Source organism: Neopsephotus bourkii, unplaced genomic scaffold (genome assembly GCF_033783945.1).
Source record: "Neopsephotus bourkii isolate Nb327-2 ecotype Australia unplaced genomic scaffold, CSIRO-AGI_Nbou_v1 NB_1542, whole genome shotgun sequence".
Taxonomy (NCBI): Eukaryota; Metazoa; Chordata; class Aves; order Psittaciformes; family Psittacidae; genus Neopsephotus; species Neopsephotus bourkii.
The window spans coordinates 2,729,014-2,749,059 of record NW_026902018.1 but is presented as its reverse complement, the minus strand read 5'-3'; the positions used below and the strand labels follow the sequence as shown (position 1 = coordinate 2,749,059).

The following is a 20,046-nucleotide window of genomic DNA, read 5'->3' as shown; positions in this document are numbered from 1 at the left end:
TCCTCTCCCGGCCTTCCCTTCCTCCTCCTCCGGGCTGCCCGGGGCCGAGCGCAGGGGACGGCTCCCGGCCCCGCCGGGAACGGGGAAGCCGAGCAGGGGGGATCGTGGCCCGCTGCTGCCTCGGCCCCTTCTCCCCCTGCAGTGCTGAGGTCAGCTGGGTCCCCCATAGGAGCCCACCCGTGTCCCAGCCTCACGCAGCACTCGGGGAGAGAAACGATGGAGGGTATGAAGGGCACCCCAAGGGTGTGAGGGGTTCCAGGGTCGGTTTGGGGGTACCCACGCGTGACACCCCCTTGCCTGCCCTCAGCGTCCTTTGCCTGGGTGCAGGCAGAGCTGCGTGTGCACCAGCGCGGCTGTACCTGTGTGTGCATATATATACATAAATATATGTATGTTTATATCTTGCTCAGAGATGTACAAGCACAGCAAATACACTCTTGTGCATGCACTTCCATGTGCATTTGTACCCTCACGCGTGGACCCCTTCATCAGCAGACTCCTTTCCACCGTATTTTGGGTGCTTTTCTGCATGCACCCCAATACTCACGCGTGCGCTTCCCCGCTTGAACACGGCCTCAAATAACACTAAAGCAGGATGAGGCCCAAAGGCAGGTGGGACTTCTCAAGCCCGTGGGGGCCTAAACCGACTCATCCCCGCCCAGAAGCAGGCACCCAGCTGAGCTGACATTTGGGGGCAAAATGCCGAGAAAAGGGGGAAACGCAAATGAAAGCAAGAGGAAGAGGAGCGTGGGTCCTTACCTGCTGCGTGAAGGCTGCCTGGGGTGAAGTGGGGGACTTGCTGGTGGCCCCCAGCTGAGTGTCCTGCTTGGCTTCAGCCTGGAGCTCCTTGGCCTCCGAGTCAGCCGGCGTGGTGGGGAGCCCGAAGCCTTCCTCGCTATCCGCCATGTTACGAGCTTCCTTCGCCGGATCCCCCACTGCAGGCACACATGGGGAGAGAGCGGAGATAAGAGACGCATAAGTCAACGCTGACGTTTAATAGAATATAGAGCTATCTATACATTAGCGATGGGAAAGCCAGCCGGAGCCCTAGAGCTGGGCTGCCCGACAAACCCGCTCTGCCCACAACTCACTTCCAGCTGCCCGGGGAGGGAACGAGGCCCTTTAACTTTGGGAGAGGGAGAAATAAAGACTTTTATTTATTATCGCAGCCCGCAAGGGATGATAGGATTTGGGGGGGGGGGGAGGAGCGGGGGAAGGGGGGGTGGGGGTGCGGGGAGGGAGGGGAAGGGGAGGCGGTATTACTGAATGCATCTTTTGCTAAAGGTAAACAGCGTATTTTAGGTCTGTTTGGCAGGACGCAGGGAGCAAGGCATCGAGGGGCTATGGACCGGCCAACTCATAGCAGAAGTGACTCTGAAGGTTTGGGGTTCAAGATGGAGGGGGGGGGGGAGTGGAAGAGACTCCCCTGAGATTTAGACACCTCCAATTGCTCCGGGTTCGCTGCTGCCGAGGGGACCGAGAGCCCCCTTCATTGCTCTCAAGGAAACGGGAGCTTTCGCCCCACTCCAGTAGCGACCAAGCAAATGCCACCGACACGCCAGGCCCCTTATATCGGCCCATTTGCAAAGAAAATTAAACTTCTGCCCTCCTTACTGGAAAAAAATAAAACCAAATAAATAGTAAAATAAAATAATAAAATAAACATAAGTAAAATAAATACAAATAAAATAAATATAAAGAAAATAAAAGCCTTTTCTCCTCCTCCCCGCACAGTTGCGAGTAAAGCAAAGGATGGACGAGATACTTAAAATTTAAAAGTACAAATACATCAGTGGGCCGAGACCCTGTGCAAGGTAACGCGCACTCGGGCTGGTGGAATTGGGGCTGAAGGGAGCTAAGCCGTAACACTGAGAGTCAAACTACACCGGCAGTGAAAATGAGCTTCAAAAATACACGGTTTCTCTCTGACGCGAGTAACCACAGCGAGTTCTAAAAGCGCTATTTTGACGTGGCTTTAAAGGCTCTATCAGGAATGGTAAAAGTTTAAAAGCAGCACCAAAAAAAACCCAGATAAAAGATAAAAGCAATTGAATTATCTGTTAGTTTTTGGTCTTAAGAAGTTTAGAGTTTTAGTAGCTTTGCGGGAGGGGGGGGGGATATCTCTGTCGTATGTTTCAAAGGGGATTCATTTTGGAAAGACCAACCATATGGAGGCAATATTGGTTTTAAAGACATGAGAATGTTTTGAAATGAGTTCTCCTTCTCCCTGCAACAATATTTAAACGCCTGAAAAAAAGGGGGGGGAAAAAGGGCAAATGTCCTTTAAATGCAGAGGAAAATTAGGGAAAAGAGGGGAGGGAAAATTGTCTTCCCTGATAGCGGTGGATAATAAATACACGTACATATATATAATTTAAAAGGACAAAATCGAAGGGATTCCAGGTCTGCACCTCTGGAGCTAAAGATCACGCACACAAACGGCCCGGCCCCAACTCCCTCCTTCTCTCTTTCCCTCCCTCCTTCCCAAACGCTCTTTTCCCACCGCACACCAGCCAAGAGCTTGGCACCAAGTGACTGAAGGGCGAAGCAAAAGCGCTACCGAGCGCGGAAAGTGCGCGGAGGGACGCGGGGCTCTACGGGAGCCGGTGCTCCGGGCCCGGGCCCAGCCCGCGGGGGCAGAGCCGCGGCTCCAGGGACCATTTAAGGCTTTTCTCTTCCCCTCCTCCTCCTCTTCTTCTTTTCCCCCTCCCTGCAATGTTGTTTCCCTATTTTTCCCCTTGATGCAGCTTGGGAAGTTCCCGTTATCCGTTTTTGAATCGATTTCACTCCAGCTTGGAGTTATTATTCCCCCTTGAGCTGCCAAAATTAGAGGAGAAGGGGAAGGAAAATAAATAGCGTTAATAAAGAACGTTTATTAAAACAAAGAAGGAGCCAGCTATGGCAGCGCAGGGCAGCCCGGCCCCAGCGAGCCCTCCGCGTCGAGACGCGATAAAGCAAATATAAAAATACTAATAATATTCATTAAAAAGAGGGGATAACGGCAAAAAAAATAACCCAACAACTAAGAGCAATTGGGGATCCATGCCTTCTCCTTTTTTTTTTTTCCCTTTAAATCGCTGCTGAGAAGAAATAGAGCTTGACAGAACCAGGCCGCGGTGGCTGTATGAGAAACGCATCTTGCTCTGCTAAAGTAGCACCAAGTGGGTTTGCGGAGGGGCAAAAATAAAGGGGAACAGGAAAAGACCCCCCCCCTTTGCTTTTGTCCCTCGCCCCCCCCTTTCCCAGCCCCACACGCGGCCGATGAAGCCCTGAGAGGGCAGCCCCCCCCCCCCCCCCCCCCCCCGTTTTCCCCTTCTCCCCCCGTCTCCCGAGGCCTCGCAGCTCCTCGGCAGTCACAATCTGTGCCCAACAATGCCCCCAGCCAGCCCCTTTCACTCTCTCTCGGTCACCCCCACGCACACACGGATGACAGACACCGACGGACATACATGGCAATGGAAGAGCTGTTACCTTGCTCGTTGAATTCCATGCAATCAATGCATCTCCGTACATATAATGTGTGTGTCTATTTTCCCCCTTTGCAATGGAAATTACAATGGGATCAGGCTTCGCGTGTGCATATTTCCTTTTATTTATTTATTTGCGGATCAGCATGTGAAAACCCAGCCTGGAAGAAAAAAATCTATCCAATGCAAGCCTGCTTGCCTGCTCCTCTCTCTCTCTCTCTCTTTCCCTCCCTCCCCTGCTCTCTCCAAACACTTCCAGGTTGTCAGACGCACTAGGAAGGATCCTGAGACCAAGATAAAGCCCCCACCCCCACCTCAGCCTGATCTGGAAGATGCAGTTTTCCCCACCCCACTCTTCCTACTCCCTACCTAAAAAAAAAAAAAATAAAAATTAAAAAAATAAAAATAGCAATAAAAAAAGAGGGAGAGGATTCAAGAGAGGAAAAAGAAAACGCCTCCCTCGTGGAGAAAAATTAGAATAAAAACGCAAAAAAGAAGGAGAAAAGAAAAGTTTCGGGCTGGTGGCGACCTCCGCTCCTCCGGGCAGGTTCGCGGCGCTGCCGCCGTGGCTGCGCGGAGCCGAGCGCGGAGCGCGGCGGAGCGGAGCGCGGAGGTGACGTGGGCTCGTCCAGCTCCGTCCGCCAAGTGCCGGGACCCACTACCCAACCAGCTGGGATCCTGCTCCGGAGAGACTCACCCTCACACAGCCCTCCCCGCCCCCTCCCCCCCTAAACCTCCTTTTCCAGCCTATTTTTCTGGCCGGCAAACAAGAACAAGGCACAAAGACAATCATCAAACTCCCCAGCAGCCCTCCCCCCTCTCCCTCACCTCCTTCCCCTCTCCTTCCCTCCCTCCTCCATCCATCTCTCCCAACCAAAGAGAAAATTCAGCGCCTGGGAATATCCCCCCCTCCCCTCCCTCACCCCTTTAAATAAATCGCTGGCTCCGCTAACCTCGCACAGCCCCCCCCCAACACCCCCCTTCCTCAAAGCCAGCCTAGAGGTGTGGATTTAAACCCAGCTTTATATTTGCTAATGCTTACAGAGGCCTTTTACTGGGGGGGGGTAGTGGGGGTACCCCCTAAATGGACTCACTTAGGTATAACCTGGGGGGGGGGGGAGGGAAGAGGAAGGATGAAATGCAGCGGAGTGGGACTGAAAAACCCCGCGAAGATGGACCCCTAGTGGGGTTGTTGGCCCTTCTGCCCGCTTGATGAAGGCAGCCAGGCTCCTTCTCCTGCCCTTCCCCATCCTCTTCCTCACCCCGCGCGGCGCTGCCCGGCCGCGGGCCGCAGCCCTGAGGAGCTCTTCGCCTCGCTCAAATAATCAACCCGTCAGGGAGGAGCGGGGATGTGGCTTTATCTGCATCTTCCTTCGCTCCCTTTTTTTAATGTATTATTGGGAGGGTAAAGTTGAATAGGTCAGCGCAGGGTAAACAGCCTCCCTGTCGCATTCTGCGGGCTGAAGAGAACCAGATTGGCGAGGCGGATTTTTGATAAGACTCGGAATAAACGGCATGGTTTAGATCTACTCTGCCCACCCTCCTCCTCCTCCTGCCCCCACCCTCTCCTCATCAGTGTGTCCCATCCTTGTCTTCCCCCCCCCTTCCAATAAAATAAATCCCTCACTCTTTTTTTTTCTGCCTTTCGCTCGTTTCTTTTGCATTTCGTGGAAGTTTTCAGCAATCCCACCCTTGGTCCCAGCTCCCGCAGGGCGCGATAACACCGGAGCCCCCTCAAAGTTTGAGGTGAGGAAGCGAAAAACCTGGGGGTGAGCGGCTATTAGGGGGGTGGAGGGGTGGTATGGTAGGGAGGGCACCATTTCCCGTGTTCGCCACAGTTGAAGCTGCTACTTGAGAAGAAACAGCCAACAGTAAACGGTTGCAAATAAGGATAATAAAATCACCGCACTTGTAGCCACAGAGAATAAGCCAAAGAATGCTACTTAAACAAACAGAACAAAGCTTGCCCCATATTTCATTATTTTTAGAGGGAAAGGAGCCGTGGAGCTTTTCCAAAGACAAATAAACGAGGGAGCGAACCGGGAGGCTCTTCCCGCCGGGAAGGAGGCGGCGGCGGCCGGAGCAGCCCCGGGGCCTGGGGTGGGCGGCCCGGCCGAGCCCTCCCACCGCACCGCGCTGCTGCGAAAGGTGCAAACCAAGGGGTGGAAAAACAAGGGGGGAATAAACAGGTATCAAAGAGGAGCTGCCGGTGATGGGTGCTTGGGGAAAGCCGCGGAAGGAGCGCGGTGGGCGCAGCCCCGAGCGTATGCTGGGAGCATCCCCCGAGGTACCCAGTTCTGCCGCAAGAAGAGGGGTTTCTCTTAAAAATCCCAACGAAAGCACCGAGGAGAAAGGTTTCTTGCAGCCGGTAGCGAGGGGGAACCCGAGCTCCCCTCCCTTCGCCGGGATGAAAGGCAAAAAGTGAAAATCCCTCAAGTTTGGAAGAGCGAACCCGAGCACGGCCGCTGCCTGGGAAAACACTCACCTCTCCAGTGCCAAACTAGCGCTCACACACCTTGAAGACAAGTTGAAAACGATGCAAATAAATCGAATTTATTTCCGTCTGCAGGTTGGATGGGGGTAAAAAGAAAGGGGGGAGGGGGGGAAGCTGGGAAAAGGATGGCAAGTCCAGGCTCTCCAGGACCGTAATGTCAAGGCGAAGGAGCCTTCCAGTTAGAAGCCGATTTGTGGTCTCCGACAAATTAAATATTACTGTTTATTACCAGCCATACTCCGATAAAATAAAGAGAGTTCAAGGCGATAGCTGCTATCTCACGAGCTTTGCTCCTATAGGACACGGAGACGTCACCAACCACGCAACTGGCCTGTTCTGTCATGGTTGACTGCAGCAGTAATGGAAGGTTAATTTGTATTATTCTCCTCTTTTTAAGGCTCTATCAGTGAGATTCTTGCTTCCCCCCCCCCTTCCCCTCCCCCCCAAAAAATCCATTCAGTGCAATGCAAAATGCAACGAAGCTGTGAGTGTGCAACCTCTCTATATAATGTGTGTGTATATGTACACATAAATATACATATATTCACACGCCGAGACATATAACGCTTATGCGGGTGTGAGGCCGTATAGTTCATATATGTATGTATCTCTTATATATATGTGTGTATATATGTATTTATCTCATATATGTATGTGTATCACCCAAGCAGGCACAGAGGCGCTGGAAACTCCAGAAGAACCCGCTCCTTCTTGGAATGGAAAAGGCGGAAAGCAGCAGCAAAGCTCCCGTTCACCAGGAGCAGCCCAGTTCATCCAACGGTATTGGCATTGTTCAGCTTAATTTAGCAATTTCATTGTATTTTCTTTAAACAATGCTCTTAGAGCGAGCAGAAAACTCGTCAGATGAATGTTCAGGCGCTTCTGGAAGGCAGCACACTGGGCTATATATAGTAAATGATAACCTGGTTATTTGCACAGATTCAAGTGTGCTTCGGGAACCAAGTATTTACTCTGATTTAAAATAAATAAATAAATAAACTGGGGGGGGGGGGAGGGAAGTAATAAATCGAGGCGATTATTTGCCAAATAAGATCGACAAGGGAAGGGGAAAAACAAGAAATCACCCTAAAAAACACCAAATGCCTGAGTACAAGCAGGAGCTGCGGAGGAGCCGCCGGCGCTTCCCCGAGTCCCATCTTTCCTTTAAGTTGGAGTGATTCGGGATGCACTTGCGGCCGCTGCAGAAAGATTTTACACACACGCACATCCCCCCTGCTCCCCCCCCCCCCCCCCAAAAAAAAAAAGATGCTAAAACTTTGCTTTCTCCAACAGAAAAAAAAAGAGAGGAAGAGAAACAGGGAGAAAGAAACTAAAGAGCAACACCTATGGAGCGAGGAGCTCCTGGACGCTGCGGAGGGTGAGTGTTCCCTGCCGAGGGGGCTGCAGGCAGCACCCCTCAACCTCCCCGGCCGATAGAATCTGCCTGGATTAACCCGGTTCCCCAAGGCTGAGAGCCCATCCCGGCTCTGCAGACCCTGCTGGGAGCCAGGCCCTCTGCAAACAGCACCGAGGCGAAAAAAAACCACCAAAACCCCCCAAAATCAGCAAAAAGGAAAAAGGGGGGGAAGGGACAAAAATCCCCCTTGTACCCCGAGAAATAAAATCCTTTCCCCCCATCCCGACCTCCACCTAAATTTCCCCCCACTCAAAGGAAGCTGCAGCCGGGCGATGGAGAACCGGCTCCTGCGGGCCCGAGCCCCGAACCGCCACCAGCCCCCGCCTATAGATACACATACAGAAGTATAGGTGTGCGTGCAACGCCTGGACACGCGGTCTGCAAACGCACACACGACACCTTGTCCTTGCTCCAGTGCTGTAATGCATTTTATACCTTCGGATTGAACGTGCAACATGAACGGCTGAATGCAGAGCTGTATAGATACTTGTCTATATACGTGTCTGTGAGTATATATACAGACACGCACACCACAAAATCATATGTGCGTGCATCAGCTTTAATGCAGCCTTTTGCACACTCGCACAACGGCACAAGTGCAAAGCTAGCCGTGCCCCTGCCCTTACACACGCATACATGTAAGTATTTACCTTTCTCCTATGTTTTGCACGGTTTTGGGTGTGCACAAACATCATTCCCTCTGTCCCCACCCTCCGAGCAGCTCAGTGCAAATCTGTGCACGGGCTAAACGCGGGGGAATGTAAATGTGTGCACATCGCCTATGTTCCCTACTCCATATATATATATATATATATTTACGAATAAAGTAGATATAAATATCTATATAAAAGCTCCCGCACGCACAGAAACACCGGAGCGTCCATCAGCAGCCACAGATCCAACCCCCCGCACTCACCTTCCTGGATGTGGGGGTGCGTGCTTGGGTGGGAGGCCCCCGAACCTTTTGCATATACACACACACACGCTCGATCTCCCTTGCTCAGCTCCCCGCCGCATTCAGAAGCGCAGGATCAGGCCCAGGCCCCGCCGCCCGTCCCCGGGGCCTCAGGCCGCGGGGAGCCCCCGCTTTTTGAGTCCGCATGGCCGAACCCCTCTGCCCTTTTGCTACCTTCGGAGGATGTCCCTCGCCCTGGAGGTTTCTCCTATCGGCTATTCCCCAGGAGAGGTGGAGGGACAGGAAGGGGGGGGGGGTGGCCGGGGTGCTGGCTTGCAGTGGGGTCGAGGTGTCAGCAGTAAGAAATAGTGCCGAGCATGAACTCACCCCCCACCTTCCCCCAACACACACCCCCGCTTTAAAATCACTTCTTGGGGCGGCTTAACCAACTCGGAAAGGCTTTTGCTATCCACCCGTAGCCTGCGGCTCCTCGGCAGCAGCCCGGGGACCCGGGCACGCTGCCCCGGCCGGTACAACAGCGGTTCTTAGGCCTCCGGCAGCTTCTGCTTGCTCGTTCCCTCTTCTTCCCCGTCTCACCCCGAGATTCCACGTCAGGAATTACCCCCCACACACCCCTTTTCCATTTTTAAGCAATTTACTTCCACTTTTTGACCATTTCTCCTTTTATTCCTATCGCCCTTTTGTTGGCCGCGTACCCGCTGTGGCGAAATACACACCTGGAGAAAACAAGCATTTAAAACAATCATCCTCTTTGGGAGCGTTTTGCTCCGTTCACTTTGTGGCTTTTTGGTTGGTTTGGAGGGTTTAGGGTTTTTTCCCTCTACTTTAGGGGCAGCGCTTGCATTGGTCTCTTTGTAGCCCCGAAACAGCTCTCCCAGTGTCTATATTTCCATGACAAAACCCTGCGTTTAGCTGTCTAGAACTCGCTCAGACGAGCCTTGGGCGGTAGATACCTAGGGTCGAGCCTTTTGCTTTAACTTGGGGTTTTTGTAACTACAGGTGAACACCAGTTTTCTTTCCATGTTTGTGGTTTCGGGTCCCCTTTTTCCCGCCCTTCTGGCTACTTAAGGACAAGAAAAAAACCGGAAAGAACTTTGTAATTAAGAACCGTTCCCCCCTCCCCTCAGCCCATTCATTTCCCAGGCAAACTCCTGGCTTTAAAACGGTGACCAAAAGGTGCAGCATAAACAGCCGGGCAGAGGCAAGGGCTGTAGAATCGCACAACGCTGCCCTTCGGAGCCTCCCACTCTTGGGATGCAGGTCCCTTTTTCTCCCAAATAACAAGCGAGAAAAGGGTGAGAAGGTCCCAAAATCAAGCTACGGCCATCCCTGGGGCAAAAGGGATCTATATTCTCTCCCCAGTTTGCTTCCAAAAAGCATCTCTCCCAGAACTAACCACAGCCCTGGGGAGCCGGGGCTCGGCCCCCCATCCAACTTTTCCCGTGGCCACAGTGCTGTTCGGACAAGGAGGAATTAGGCTGCACTTCTCTTTCCCACCCCTTTCAGAGAGCCAGGCCGGGTGACATTTTGGCATGGGGTGCCCATCGGGTTCCCCTCCCCGCCCCTATCAATGACGGATGCGCCGATGGAGCGGGGCGCGTTATCGATGCCGGAATGGAAAGGCTAATCTGCTCTTGCCAAACAGGGTGTCAATCAGGGCGTTATCTCGGCCCAAAGGAGAAAATAAAGGCAGATAAGGCCTCCACTCTCGCCCTGGGAAGAAAGCTAATGGGGGCAAAAGGGGGAAAGTCTTCAGCTCCCTGTGCCTTTCCCTGAAAGTGATCTTGCAATGACCTTGAAGGGGGGGCGGGGAGAAGAGTCCGGACCGAAGGGGTTTGAATCAGTGCCTGAATAAAGGCCGCACAAGCGACACCTGTAATTATTCCTTCCTCTCCTCCTTTTCCTCCCGGAGCAGAACCAGGACCGGCCCCCGCTGTGCTCTACCGGAGCGACCAGCTCAGGCACCCACACACAGACCTCACTTCAAAACCTTCCTTCCCAATTCGTTTTTATTTCTCTATTTCCTTCAATTTTCCCTTCTTTATACTTCCTATTTCTCCTTCCTTTTTACTTTTGGTTCTCCTCTTTTTTGTCGCTTTCTATCCCCTGCCCTAAATTAACGCAGAGCGAAAGCGCAGCCGAGCCCGGCCGATCCGTTATGACCACGTTATCCTTTGTATTACCAGGATACCCACAAATTTCGGGAGTTGAAGAGGGTTCCAGGAAGGCCCAGGGCGAGGCAGGAGGAACCGCGCTACCCCGCGGTATCCTAAACCCCATCTTTTATCCACGTAAGGAAAATAGAGATTCTGTAAAATCACCCAAACAGCGTCTGAGGAACTCCTTTTGTTCTCTTCAGGAGCTGAATGCAGAAAATAAATATATATCCAAAGGAGAAAGAGAAAAGGGGGGAGAAAAGAGCATTTAACCCCTTACATGGGGTGCCAGGCCACAAGCTGTAAATCCGGTCCAGCTGCGCGGCCGCGGATAGTTCCGCGGCAACCAAAGCAGAGGGCACAGCCCCACGGGTGTGCGGGGCAGCACCAGCGCTATTTGCAAAGAGCGTTTCCCAGCCTTATCCCGCCGATCGGGATTCCAATCCCGAGGATTGCAGGTAGCTTTCCCTCACTGTTTTTCCACGCAGAGGTGGAGAAAGGAGCTGGGGGTTTGGGTGCCAAGAGATGCTGGTGTTGGCAGTCGGTTTGGTGAACCCGATTTTTATAAGCCCTTGTGCTATAAATCGCCGCAGATTTATACCTGTTCCACGCATATCAAGCGTCCGTGTTGCATACCTGCTCGTCCGTTTGGTCTAGTGGTTTGGGGCACAAAAAACGCTGCTTTCACGAGTTGGAAGAAAATATTAGGAGCGCATTTGGTATCTGTTTTGAGGGGTTTGGGGGAAGAGATGTACGGGCGTCTTTCCCTGCACTAGTGTATGTCTGCACGGGGGTTGGGGGTCGAGCACATTTTGGGTACTATATGCTTATTCGTCCATTTCCAACGAATAATTCTGGGATTTAGGGAATTAACGCCCAAATCTCCGAGCAAAACTATCCCTCGGTGCAGCCCGGGCGGTACCTGTGAGGCCGAGCCCTGGTCCATCCCCCCTTGGCCGGGGACAGCAGCCACCAAGTTCCCCGCTCCGGGGACCGGAGCAGCCCCCGTTCAAGACAATGCCTATTTTCTGTCATTAATAACTCGTTTCTCTCTCTCTCTCTCTCTGAAAAAAAATCGCTTTTGGATCCAAGATTGGTTTTTATGATTCAGTTGGACAAGACGGAACACATGTTAGTTTAAGCAGGTTCATGAAATAGCTGTAAATCAAATAAAGTTTACGAGTTTAGCAGGAAATACTGAAAAGATGAAGAAAAAAAAACCACCCCCGTCCGCCGAGGCAGAGACCAGCAGGGCTAAAACAGTTGGTGGAGTTTTGTCCTGCTCTGTGTTTCTCTCTGTTCTCTTGTGCATCTTGCCGATTAAAGGCCTTGAGACCCCGTGTTGGCGCCAAGTGGCATGTTATTAATCAGTTATCCCGAGGTTCAGTCCACATAAGAGAGAAATTTAATCACCAGAAACCAGACCCGACATAAAAGAGAAATCTAAAATCAATTCCCGCCCGTCGCTCCCCCCTCCCTCCCCTTCCCCACCTCCGAAGCGAGCAGAACGAGCAGAAGCAATCAAGATCTCGCTCCTTCTCCCTCTTAATTGCAACGGGAGAACTGCAGATTTAGCCGGGGTTTATCTCGAAGAGCAACTGGGGAAAAAAAACCCAAATAACATTATAAAAGCAATCTAAAAACACCCCAAACAAGGTCCCGCCATCACAACGCAACAACTTTGTCCTTGATCTAGCTATAAAAACGTGATGGGGGAGAAATATCCCAGGCGGAGCCTTTTATAATGGAAAGTGTGTGCGTGTGTAGGGGAGAGGAATGGCATTTATCGCTGTTAAAATGATCTTTGAAGGTTCCCAGGGTAAGGACCCGTTGAGGGGTCCCTCCACCCCAGATGCCGGTCCCAGCTTTTGCCTCCTTCCCCCAGCCCAGGCTTCACTCGAGGACGAGAATCCTGGGGGATGTCTCTCCCGAAATCTGTGCGTGTCCCCCCCCACCATGGGAGCTGAGCGCTTCCCGACCCACCAGCAGTACCCCCGCCTTCTGCCAAGGGGTTTTGGGTGGGAATGGCCAGGTTCGAGTTAGGCCATATGGGTTGGAGGAGCCCTTGACCCTTCTCTCTGCCTCCAGGACAGGGCCGCGGAGCAGGTCCCCTCCTCCTGGAATGGACCGGAGGGGACAGCAGGGGAGAATGGACCAAAACATCCCAGTCCCTCCCCTAAAAAGCCTGCTTGAAACGCGGGGAAAGCGGAGGGGCTCGGCCGCGCAGCTTCCACTCGTGTTTTCCATGGGACCCCCCACGGGTTTCCTCCCGGCTGCCGGGCACTGCTTATGGAGGGGGGGGATCTCAGTTGTCCCTCATCTGCGGCTCGGAGCCCTGAAGGGCACACGGGGGAGGCAGGAGGCAGGCGGCCGCCCCGGGGCTATATTTGGAAAAGAATTTGGAAGCCCTTCCAAATCCAGCAGATCTGTGCGAAAGGTACCGGCCCGAAGGGACGGGCAGCCCCGGGGGGTGCCTCTTCCCCGGCCCCTCTTTCCTCCCTGGGCCACCCCATGTTTCGGGGCCGCCCCGCCGAGTCTTTATTCCTGGACAGAGAAAGGGCGCAAGAAAACACCTTTGCCTGCGCCAGCAGAAACAACCTCATCCCGCTCTCTCCCCATCCATGATAGCCGGGGTTTAGCAATAGTGCCCACCCTCAATGGGTTAAAGGCTCCTGAAGAGGCTCTAACTTTGTGCCAGACAGATTTGCCTGGTTTGCCTTAAAAAACACATAGCCCGGGGGTGTCCTTTGGGCCTGGGAGACGAAGGAGAGCCGCTGCCCCGTAGCCTCCTCCCACCTGAGCAAACCTGCTTGGGATGTTTTAACGAAAACCGTATTTCTTTCCGCCGCGTTTTTCTCTCCACCAACACCCTCTCAAAACCCCAGAAAGCACTGATTTGATTTGGGTTGCCTGATGGGCTCCTTTTCCCTCCTGATCGTTTTCCTACAGCCCAAACAGACTGGAAACCACAGAGAAAATAATCAAAGTGGAGCATGTTTTCCCACAGTAGGAATGCATGTTAGCACTCTCTCCACGTCTCGATCCTCTGTTGGCGTGTGGGTATCCATGCGGAGATGCCTCCAGAGGCAGATGCACAGATGCAAGAAGGCTTTTGGGTGTCCGCAAACCACCCGGCCCTATGGACGTGGGCAGCCCACAGCCTCGGGGTGAGGATGCCTGCCTGGAGCTGAGCTTTTCGATGTAAACGCTGGGAGATACGTGCACGAATGGGCAGAGAACCAATTTGTACCCGCTCACATCGGTGTTTTCGGCTGCAGCCCCTGGGGTAATGCTAGTAAACTTATGGCTACAGTACCCACCAGTGCTGCTTCCCCACTCAGCCCTAATAACCCAGCGGCTTCTCCATCGCCTGGCTGAGCCCCCCACTCGCCGTGATGCCAAGGAAAAGGGTGGAAAAGGAGAGGGAAAGGCAGGATTTGGGGAAGGAGCGGGTGGAGGGGGTTAGCGGCAAGGGGGACCGGTGGGAGCCGGGGGGAAGCGGGCTCGTTTTCCAGCAGAAAACGGTTTTCCAACCCCCCCAACTCGCTGTCAAGCACATCCGTAACTCCTCCTCTGTCTGCGGAGCGACTCCGCTCCCCCCGTCCCGGCTCCCGCAGCTGGGCGGCGTAGGTAGCTCCAGATAAGTGAAAGTGGTATTTTTATAGGCTGATAAAAGAGACTTATCTCGGCTTTCCCGAATCTGACAAAGATTCCCTAATTGGTCATTTGCCCACAGCAGCATCCCCAGACCAGGGCCTGGAGGACGCTATTTTCAGCCTCCAAAGGGGGTGTTTCACCCCTGGCTCCCTGGGCTCTTCCCACATCCCCCGAGAGCGCTTCTCCTCATGCCCGTTTACCCGCATACGCTGAGGTTGGGGTGGGTGAGGAGCCCGCCCCCATCATTTACCAAGGGCTCTGCCCGTTTGCAACCCTGGGGGACCCTCCGCCTGCACTGGCCTCGGGGGAGCGATTCCCAGCCGCATCTCCCCTACAGGAATCAATCCCAAGGGATTGCCCACCTGGGAGGGCTCACCCTCCCACCTCCCACCCTCCATGTGTTGGCTGAGAGCTCACATAAACTGCGTATTAGGTCTTTTTGTGACACCAAATACATCTTAACACCTGGAAAAAACCTTCTCCATCGCATACAAGTGCAAGTTTAAGTCAGGTGAAAAATCCCTGCTACGGATGGATGAATGGAGACACAGATTTCTGCACCAGCGTTGCCTCCTCCAGCCCACTGGGTGCTGAGATTAAATGTGCATTTAATCCCTGGGTTTAAATACAAACAGCAAAGTGCGGTCACCCTTTCCCCCATGGCTTCCCAGGGAGCTCAAGTCCCTCTATAACAAACTACAACCATCTCACCACAACCCCATCTCTGAACCATGCACCAGCTGGGATTTTTTCTCCTCTCCAATACATTTCAGTCCCCAGGTTACCAAAAGAACCTCAAAGCACAGAGGAAATGCATGTTTGAACAGTCAGCCCTTGCAAGCCAGCTTGCATCACAAGCCTTGAAGCAAGCTGGGAAGTCACCCACTACACTTACTTCTCATTTTCCTTCTTTCTTTTCCTGGGGAAGGGGGAAGGGACTTGGGGATTAACGGCCCATCTGACCTACCAGTGGTGGATGCACATGAATCAAACACAATCAAAGGCCCCAGTGTCAGCATTAGCTTGACCCCTACAACTGGCTCGGGGCTCAGTAAGCAGCAAGGCCTGCTCTGGCCAGAGCAGCATGAACCTTCCCCTGGGTTATTAATGCCTCCCGAGGGCTCTGCCCAGCCTGGCTGAGCTGATCAGGTTGGGGTTACAGTCACCTCAACTACTCTGGGGTGCAGGGCTGGTGGGGATGGACCTGGCTCTGCCCTGCTATGGTGACACAAGCATGATGGTCCTGCTTGGCTGAGTGAAAACAGGTCTCAGGGCTTTAAACCATACACTCAAAATCATGGACAAGAGGCAGGGAGGTGGAGTTTTCTTGGGGGGGGGGGGGGGTGGTGGTGTCTGTTTTCATTTGTGGTTTTGTTATTTGGCTGTTTTCCCCTTGTGCTCATGTCTTTTGCCTTTCCATGACATTTTGGGAATGATTTCCCTTGACTGGGTTTGGAAGAAGCTGTTTCACATCCCATCGGACCCTCTGCAGCCAGCAGTGCAGGGCAAGGCAAGCCCCATGGGAGCAAAGTCCCAGTCCCACCATGCAGTTATTTGCAACCCGCATCCCAGCTAATGTGCTCCATGCAGTGATTTGGGACCTACATTACAGCTAATATGCTTCAGACCTGGCCCCGAGGCTCAGCAGATGCTGAAGCATGGAGGAGCTAAACTTCATTAAAGTCCAAACAAATGCCCCATGGAATCATTGGAAACAGGAGTGGCACCTGAACACAGTGAATACCTTTTTGCCTTCATGGGGAGGAACAAAGAAGAACACATCAGTTAGTTCCCAAACCAGTAGGAAAGCGGTTTGTCTGCAGGAGCTGATTTTGATGAGTATTTCAGAAAACACTCTCTTTTCAGTGAATTTATCCCTCACCCAAATCATCAGGATCATCACTGGCTCTGCAGAAACAGTCCCCAAAGGGGATGTACATGGTCCTATCAAAGCTTCAAGCCCACCCTCCATTTAAATGTCATTTTTAATGGAAATAGTGTAACCTCCTCTTCTCCCTGTCTAGTCCAACCTGGGCTATTTTTATTTCTTTCATGTGTGCTTTAACTTAACATTGACTTCTGCTTTTAACCTCCTCCATCCAAATATGTATAAATGCAAACTTCCTATTGAAAGAAGATGCTAACACACTCTCAGCTACACTTGGCTCTTCAACAGCTTGGCTGTCATTAAACCTTGCTATTTTATTTTCTGCAACTGGATGAGTAAGGGTTTATATGGGAAACACAAGCTGGGTAGAGGGCTGCTGGCTGGGACGGCTGGCACCAGTGCATGGACCACACTCCTCCTGGCCAGCCAGAGCAGATTCAGGGCCAGGAAGAACCGTGAAGCTGTAGCTGCTTGAACTGATTACCCTGCCTCATCAGTGCTGGTCATGATGGAAACGCTGCTGCTCACAGCACTCCGTCTGCCAAAGCTTTTCTGCAACCCAATTTCAGAGGAGTAGCAGGAGTCTGGGTTCTGAAAAGCAGCCACTGCCCAGATGGTTGTGATCCATGAGCTGGAGAAGCTCCTCAGCACAGCCAGAACAGAGAACAGGTTACCGGGATGCAGCAGGAGGACAGGTCTACCCATGACCATCACCATAAAGGCTCTGGGGTCCTCCCTGCTCTGCAGCACCCATGGAACTGGAAATACAACTTCCTTGCATGCATCACTGTTGTCACAACACAATCATAGGACAAGATCAAGAGAGTGAGGTGTCCACTTCAATTTCAGTGGATGCAAATACTTACATTTCTGACAGCTTTTTGAAACCCTGGGAGTAAGAGCTGTTGCTTATCTTGGTCAGTACCTTCTGAACTGGTTTGGTGGTGTCTGTGCAGTCCCTAGTGCATAAGTGTCCTTATTACACCATGTGGTCTCAGTACATTCCACGCTTTCAGATGGTCCCAGAACACTACCCTGGGGACTCCCATCATGTCAGCCCTGATCCCCCCTTCCCAGTAAAGGTGTTGACTCAAGATCTCAAATACCAGGAGCATGGAAAAAGTCCAAGACCTCCAATTTTGGACCATTTGTTGAACAATTGTGGGCCTATCTGTGAAATGGTGGAGTAGTTTGATGTCTTTCATGGTGTCGTTACCTAGTACTAAGGTCTTGGATACGACAAGTACCTCGAGATCCTGTGGTGGGCTCATCCTCAGTGGAAATAGGGCACTTCAGCATCACACAAGTTTGCAAAAGGATGTAAGAAAACAAGAACATTCCCTCCCAGCCCCTCTCTTAATTCCATCCAGAGCACAGACCTGGCTACATTATAAGGCTGGAAACTCAACATCCCTCTAATTTGAATAAGTCTTACTGGCAAATGCTCTAAAATCCATCTGCTTCTACAGACATGGCAACCTAGATAACTCTCACTGCAATTGCTGCCATAACCCAGAACAGAAAGTCAAATCAAAGGGAACAGAGATGGAAAATAGAGGAACAGGGAACTGCAGGAAACAGAAGCAAATTTGCCTCGAGAACAAGGCCTTCAGTATCTGTTAGTCAGATTTAAGTGGTACTTAGGACTTTTACAAGCCCTGCGCATCAGAGAACATTTAATGAGAGACAGAGAGTAGCTGCTTTATGCTAAATCAGCCATGATGGATGCACCAACCCTGGGCAAGGTTCCTCAAGCCAGGACCTCGAGTAAACCCTCCAAAAAGCTTTGCCTTATTTGCAAAAGACTGAGATAGATTATAAGCCATAAATCCAATATACCACAGCTGCATGGAGAGTGGCAAGAAAAGAACAGCAGCTCCAGCTAAGTAATGCTTCTTTCCTCAAGAAACCTGGGCTATCAACAGTGAGTCTTCCACGTAGCACCAGGCAGGTTGTGATGGGATGGAGGTACCTCACTCATCGCAGCATTTCTGCACAAAACTATAGCTTTTCCATTTCTCCTTCTATGGGAAGTCTTTAGCACACATTTAGCGCAGTTTACAGGATGATGATGACAATGTGTTTCTCCTAAATAAAATCCATTTTTAAAGAGTACATATGCAATTACTTTGGGTTTTGGCCTGTATTCAGGAAAGAATTTCCCCTCGGGTCAGATTTGGCAGGGACTGGTAAGGTTTTCTTGCTTTCCTCTGTAGGGTGGGCCATGGTCCACTTCCTAAGATCATCTGGACATTTTCACCTAACAATTTCCCTGCTACTGCTGGGACCTGGGACACTGGCAATGCCCTTGATCTCTCCTGCGTGTTCAAGCTTTTTGTGGCTTTTGGTCTTTTGTACTAACGGTCTTAAATTTGTTATAGGGTGTTGGGAAGTGTTTTATGGCCTGCAGCGTATGTGGTGGATGTTCTGGGGACTCCTCTGGATTAAGCAGCTATTACACGGTCACCTGTAATTGTGAGCGCCTGTATGCGATGAGGCAGGTGGTCCCCTCCCTTATCTTCCAGTAGCAGGGCTCTGACATCCAACTACAAGGTGATTACACCCCCAGTGTAGTCACACGTGATGTCTCCCCTTGCTCTCATTTGAAGTGTGATGCATATAAACCAAGGTGATAGGGGATATTAGGATAATAAACAAGGTGGAAGTCCCAGGACTGGGAAATTATGAATCCTGGGTTCTGCTCCTGTCTTGCTACTAACCAATTGCATGGGACCCTTTCCTCGTTCACACTCTCTCAATCAGACAGTTAGACCATTCTGGTTGCCCTAGGCTCCCCCTAAAGTCAAAAGAAAGGTGTTTTATCTAGTCCCCATAACCCCCCTGCAACAGCAGGGATGATCTCCCCCTACCCATCTGCTAGTAACAAAGAAAACCTCAACAAGGAACTTAAATGAAATATCTACTTTTTGATCTCATAGCCCTGATGAATACATGCGATGAGCTTAGCACTGTAAGTCTGACCTCAGCTGAGTCTCCTACAGAACAGGTAAGCAGGACAGATTCATCTGTATTAAACACAAGACCTTTGAAACCAAACAAGGCATGAAGTGATACAGCACAATGCTTCCCACTCTGTTACACAGGAGTATGTGTTTGGTATGTGTTTAATCCCTGGTTATGTTATTAAGTTCTCCATACAGACAGAGAAGGACAGATGCTGCTGTTGCCCTGTTGGTTATTTCCAAGGGTGGAAGCTAACAGAAATAGGAGACATCCTGCATGGCAATCCAGTCCTCAATTGCAAAATTTTAGCATGGGCAAACAAGATGCCTGCTGATGAGGAATACTTTATGAATGAGGCATCATCCTGAAGCTCAGACCAGCCTGATCTGAGTTCTGCTATTCACATCTCATCCACCTCTAAAGAACAGCAATGATTTTGTTTAAAGCACACTATGCTCCTCTATATCCCTACGCTTTCCCACCTAGAGAGGACACTAGATGACCTTAGGGTCCTTTCCAACACCAACCATTCTATGATTCTGTAACGCAGACAGCTTCAAGATCACCTCTAGTAACACAAAACACCCGATGGACAGAACTGCTGGTGCAAAGCCATAGGTCTCACTCAAGATCAAAGGGTTCAGTGCGCTCAAGTCCCTGGCCATGTCCTGAGCTCCATTTCTACAAACACGTTCTGCACAGCTGGGAAATCTGGTCCAGAACTGGCAACAGAAACACCCCCTCCTGCTACCAGATCCAATGTGCAGCACAGATATATTCCTCCTAATCCTTCAAAGAGGAAAAACAAGCATGCACACAAATGCCAAAACATTAACTACTCCCCAAATTACTCAGACTACTGCTAATCAGTATAAATTTACAGCAGCTGCACTACTGGAAGTGAGCTCAGGCTTTAGTAATTACCAGGGAACATAATTTTCTACAGTTCTTCTGAACTTATACAAATCTACAGGAATGTTTCAGTATACTAACTAACTTCATCAGCATTTCTAAGCCTTCTTTATTCTGCTCGCACTGGGGTAACCATGAAGCTCACAGGCATGAAATCCACAAATGCATTCCCTCT

The 20,046-nt window shown here is 51.3% G+C and overlaps 1 protein-coding gene across 4 annotated transcripts in view; it reads right to left on the bottom strand.

Moving 5' to 3' along the window:
- Positions 1-8,819, bottom strand: part of TBX5 (T-box transcription factor 5) — a 44,318-nt gene extending 35,499 nt beyond the window's left edge. Inside the window, exons 1-2 of one of the 4 annotated variants that reach the window (XM_061370544.1) lie at positions 8,295-8,819; positions 760-935 (exon numbers count right to left, since the gene is read on the bottom strand). In XM_061370544.1, coding sequence (XP_061226528.1) covers positions 760-906 — 147 coding nt within the window. In that variant the 5' untranslated portion in view covers positions 907-935; positions 8,295-8,819. Of the gene's footprint in view, positions 1-759; positions 936-1,091; positions 1,138-3,471; positions 3,756-5,952; positions 6,312-8,294 lie in introns of those variants that run through there. The other 3 variants (XM_061370546.1, XM_061370542.1, XM_061370543.1) reach the window with 3 other exon arrangements.
- Positions 8,820-20,046: the final 11,227 nt, after the last annotated feature.